Below are 5,632 nucleotides of genomic sequence, written 5' to 3'. Positions count from 1 at the left end.
AGGGCAGAAGAGACCAGTTTGGCTGATTCCATGTTCCCACAAACACTTGCTGGAGCAGGACCTCAGAATTTGAGAGGTACAGATGGTGACTCAAAGGAGCCACCTGAGGTAAAACATGAGGAGCTTCCTAGCTGTTTGTTCTAAACTTGCCTGTGACACGTGAAGTCCTTATTGCTGCACAAAAATCTGATACTTCATTGACTAAATGTTGGTCTTTCATTCTTAAAGCAGGAGAAGGGGAAGCTGTTCCGCTTATTATCTGGAGGACGGTGTCTTGATGTGTAAGTGGTCTTCACACACAGCAAAGCTGGTAAAAACTGAGCAACCATGTAAAGATGATGCTGACTGGAACGTGGTGTATCAGATTGTTGTTACTTCAGTTTACCAGCCCCATGTGTTGTATCCTGCTCATCACCACCCTTTGTCAGGACATCTTGGGATTACAAAGACCTATGATAAAATACTCAGACATTTCTTTTGGCCAGGTTTGAAAGCTGAGGTAGTGAAGTTTTGTTGCACTTGTAAAACCTGTCAGATTACAGGGAAACCCAATCAGGTTGTTCCTTCTGCCCCCTTGTGTCCCAGTACTGAGTGAACCTTTTGAACAGGTGATTGTCAACTGTGTGGGTCCTTTGCCCAAAACAAAGTCAGGAAACCAGTTTTTGCTAACAGTAATGTGTACTGCAACACGTTTTCCAGAGGCAATATCCCTGAGAAGAATAACTGTGCCACTGGAAAGCTTTAACCAAGTTCTTTACCACCTTTGGTCTCCTATGAAGAGGGCAGACAGACCAGGGCACTAATTTCCTGTCCAAACTTTTTAAACAGGTTCTGCAAACTCTTGGGGTAAAACATGTTGTATCTAGTGCCTGCCACCCTGAATCACAAGGAGCTTTAGAACAGTGGCACCAAACTTTAAAGTCTATGTTACAGAAGTATTTTCTGGATCAAGGAGTGAGCCATCCTGTCTGCTATTTTTCCCAGAAGTTCAGCACTCAAAGAAAGTACTCGAACATCGAGAAGGAAACCCTGGCAATGTTGCTGGCACTACAGCATTTCCAGGTGTACGTGGGATCAACCATACTTCCTGTTGAGGTATTCACCAATCATAACCCCCTCATCTTCCTGCCACGTATGTGTAACAGCAACCAGTGGCTGATGAGGTGGGCATTGATCTGTCAGAATTATAATCTTGTCATAAAGCATAAGAAAGGAAGCAACAACGTGGTGGCTGATGCCCTTTGTGTTTGTTCGTATGGGTGGGGGTGTTACAAGAATGTGGTTGATTCCTGTGATTGATTTTGTGCTGCCTCTCTAGGTGCTCCTCCTCCCGCTAGGTGGTGGTCGCCTCCAGCCAATCAATGTCTGGGAGTGGCTTATAAAAGGACAGAGGATCTGCACATCTGGGCCTTTGGCCACTTGCACCGGGTGTCTGTTGTGTAAGCTTAACTTTTGGTTATGTCTAGTGGTAGGAGTTATCCTTAGTTTTCCAGACTGGCCTTGTCGGGGAGAGCTGCCATTTTGTTTTCCTTGTGGGTTCTTTTTTCTCCTGTTTATGTTGATGGTAGGGTAGTTAAGAAGCAGGTTTGTATTACTTTGTTTCTGAGGGGAGAAAAGTTTTTTCATTTTTAGGTAGAGGGGTTTTATTTGTTGTTTTGGCCTTGGCTCTCCATGACGCTACTGGCCTGTCTGTATTTTAGTTGTTATTAAATAATATTCACATTAAATGGCTGATAATCTTAAGACTTTCCCCCCTGATTGGCATCTTGCAGAGTTGTTACTTCCTTCTTCCACTAGACCTGCTTTAGGGACATAACATACACAGTAAAGGATAAACAATAAAACTATAAATATGCAAGTACACACATATACATCAATGCACATATGCAACATAAACATTACACACCGAACAATACAGTCATATATCAGAAAAAGCCATGTAAACAAGTGTGTATATAAACAAGAAGAAACCTGCCTGACATTTAGGGGTAACTTGTTCCAGAGTCTCCGGCCACCACTGCAAAAGCCTGATCCCCTCTAAACTTGAGCTTTGTCAGTGGTACAAACAAGGGGAGCCACCTTAGTGGTCGAGGAGGGACATAAGTTTGGGATCATTGCTCCAGAAGCTGCTGCAGATGTGACCTCACCCATGTCTTCACCACCTGCAGAAAAATTGAAGTTTAGACATTTATTTGTGGCCTGATGTCACTGCTGTATGTAGTCATTATAATAAATTATTACTGAATGTTACAGTTAAACTTGGTTACTAATAACTGTCATAGTTTAAATAAAGTTTAACAAGGCTTTTATGTGAAGTAAAAAACATCATCTCACCTGTGGTACCAAAGTGGCTCTGATTATTTGAACACCTCACCATGATTATTTTCTAACCTTGTTTTAATCATTTTGGTGCCATCTTTTAAAGCCTAACAGCTCAGTAGTAGAGCATAACAAGTAAAAAGGAAAAATAAAAAGAACTGAGGTGCGTGGTGTTTTTCAAGCCATGTGTGTTATCTGTTGACAAGCCAGAACTACAGAATATTTTTCTGTTGCTATGTACCACTGCAAGCCATCAGTCACTTACCACCTTTACATGACATGAACACTGTGTTTCAGAAAGTGACAGTAAAGGGACCGCGTCCATTAAACACTTTGGAAAGTTGGAAATTAAATTAAATTGTTTAGGCACCAGAAAAATAAATAAAAGAACATGATGAAATTTTAAATAAACTATTTTATAACATCAATCACGCACATCAGACTATGAAACGGGACCCCCCTCCACCAACACACACACACACACACACACACACACACACACACACACACACACACCCTCCCATGCACCAATACTGACACTGAAGGTACTGTAGTGTTCTGTTAACAGGAATAGCCCTTTAAATGTTGTTAGCAGTTAAGTTCAAGTGATGTTATCAAATTACTTTTATCCATTAAGTTTTTCTTCTAGTTCTGCTGCTCCTTGTGTCCTGTTCTTATAAATTACTTTTAGATTATAGTACGTGTTTGCAGTTTGAGCTGCTCATTACAGTATGTGGAAATGTATGTTTATTGATTTTTTACTTAGTCAGTTTGAATGCCAGAAGTCCAGACAAAAAGGGACGGAATGACCCAGCCATTGTGCACCAAGGTGCGGTTTGCAGCTGTTTTCCAAATGAGAAAAAATAATTCAACATTCTGAACATTTCGTCCTGTCAGACTGTTTCCCACGATATCTACAAAACAACCGTTTTACAGGGAGGATTTGGAGGGTTAATTTATCACAGATTATAACGTGGTTAGTTTCAGATGAATTCATGAGTGTGACTGGTCGTAATTCAACAGTTTGATGGTCATAAATTCACCTTGAATCTTCATGGTGCCGAGCTGCACTGAGTGATCCACCAACACTGCAGTGGCCTCATCCAGCTCCGTCACGAGCCGTTTCGTCCTCTCAGCCTCGTTTCCAACCGTTTCCAGTGAAAAGCTTTGGTGTCACAGCAGCATGATCACATCTGGTTCAAATACACTTTTTTTAGACAACCTTTACTTTCTCTCTGTCTCACATCAAACGGAAAGAGCTTGGTGTGATTTACAGCCCCAGGTTTGATCCGGACACCCCAGAGATGGAGTGATGATGATGATGATGATGTGCTGATGGGATGAATGCGCTACCGCTCGTGGGCGTTATTAAAAATTCCCGAAGCAGAGAGGCGGTGGGATTGTTTCTGCAGTACTTTTCCCTCCTATTGGTCCGTTAATGAACGCCGCTCTGATGACACAACCAAGGCTCCGCTGATAAAAAAAAAGAAGAAGAAAGACGTCAAACCGGGCAGCAGAAGCAAGTGTTGGACGGAGGACAGCTAGTTGGTAAATGCGCTACTGCAAGTCTTTACACGGCTGGAAGTATCTGTCCAACTCCTAAGGTACCAGCTCTGCACTTTCTGCTTTAATACATCGCTGAAACTTTCATTTAGACTGCATTTTGGATCTTATGTAGGTGGGTATTTAAAAGAAGACTTGGCAAAGGCGCGCCGTTACGCAGGACGCACAGCTCTATGCAGTACAATAGTTCTTCACTTTTTAATCAACCATTATTTAAACATGATAGATTAGGAATTTTACACGAAATGCAATTTCTATTCGTAATTTTCATTTAATTAATTCTGTGTGTGACTCCTCAACTCTGAACCTGATATTTTTTTCTGTTTTATTTTTCTTTTTGTTAAATTTAGACTAAGCATACCCGTTATTCTTTCCTTTTTATGTGTGTCAGAGATCTGGTGAAGAATGGAGTGGTATGTCCTGGTGCTGATGCTGAGCTTGCCGTCCTCCATCCACGCAGATTGTTCGTTGCAGTGTCAGAAATGCGCGCAACAAATGCTTCGCCCCGACGCCGCCTTCAGCAGCTTGGTAAGGACAACTTCACACAAGGGCTGAAAAGGGAAAGAGAGAAGAAGACGTTTCTGGTTTAAGTATTTGTCGGATTTTCAATGTTTATTTGTTTGCTTTTTTTTTTTTTGTTTGTTTGTTTGTTTGTTTTTCCCCTTGGGGTGGTAAAACAAGACAAGACAAAATTAGACACCGAATCAATATTAAAAATACAGCAAGTCATGTTAAATTCCCATATTAACCTTAAAACTAAACATTTCAGCTTTATTTCCTAAATTCAGAAGTTAGAATACAAAAAGAAACGGAACCAATATTCAGAAACTGGTTATGTGATGTTTGTTAAACATTCAGGGTTTAGTTTTTCCCGCTGCCTTAAAGCCAAACACTAAAAAAGTGAGCAAAGAATGAATGCGTTAAACAGGCTCGTGCACAGGCGGCAGATGACTGTTGACACTCTGGTTTGTGTTGTGCAGCCGTGCAGTGCGGAGTGTGAGGGCGAGCTGGAGAGCTGCGGCCAGCCTCCGCGCCTGGCGGACTTCACCGAGGACGAGGCGGCGGAGGCGGAGGAGAGCCACCAGGCGGACCTGGTCAAACGCTACGGCGGCTTCATTAAGAGGATTGACAAGAACAAGAACAAAATCTTCACTTCCTCTCCGTGGCGCGACAACTACATCATGAAAGCCGAAGCGCTGCCCAAGAAATACGAGGACTTCTTGAAGCGGCTGGAGGCGAGAGACGCGGACGCTGTTCGGGACGCGAACGACGCCACAGAGGATCAGATCCTTCACAATTATGTTAAACGTTACGGAGGCTTTTTACGCAAATTCGGCCCGAAAACAAAGAGGAGTAGCTCCCCGGAGCAGGAGAGCCAGGAGCCTGAGGAGCTGCAGAAGCGCTACGGGGGCTTCATGCGGAGGGTCCGGCCAAAGTTGAACAACCTAAAGTGGGACAAGCGATATGGAGGCTTTCTGCGCCGCCACTTCAAAATCTCTGTTCGCTCAGTGGAGGAGCCCTTTTACTCCTACGATGACTTGAGCCTATAGACGAACCCTGCTGAGGAAGAAAAAACTACAAGGAACTTGCGCAGGTTGACTTGAAATGTCCAAATTTATTGAAAAAGTATCATATGCCTGCCTATCCTACGATACTCGGTTGCCTTCAGTGTAAAAGTCATCTCTGTGATATTTGCCTCATCGTCTGTCATTCAATAAATAATGCTTGTTTAATAAAACCATAAATAAAA

General features: G+C 42.7%; 1 protein-coding gene across 1 annotated transcript; it reads left to right on the top strand.

Annotated features, from left to right (window-relative positions):
• Positions 1-3,583: 3,583 nt before the first annotated feature.
• On the top strand, positions 3,584-5,632 carry pdyn (prodynorphin). The gene is made up of 3 exons (XM_042003893.1): positions 3,584-3,923; positions 4,274-4,410; positions 4,863-5,632. The coding sequence occupies exons 2-3, from the start codon at positions 4,288-4,290 to the stop codon at positions 5,430-5,432; spliced, it is 693 nt and encodes a 230-aa protein (XP_041859827.1). The 5' UTR covers positions 3,584-3,923; positions 4,274-4,287; the 3' UTR covers positions 5,433-5,632.

This window comes from Melanotaenia boesemani, chromosome 13 (assembly GCF_017639745.1).
Source record: "Melanotaenia boesemani isolate fMelBoe1 chromosome 13, fMelBoe1.pri, whole genome shotgun sequence".
NCBI lineage: Eukaryota > Metazoa > Chordata > Actinopteri > Atheriniformes > Melanotaeniidae > Melanotaenia > Melanotaenia boesemani.
The sequence above is the reverse complement of the archived record's forward strand: the minus strand, read 5'-3'. Positions and strand labels throughout refer to the sequence as shown.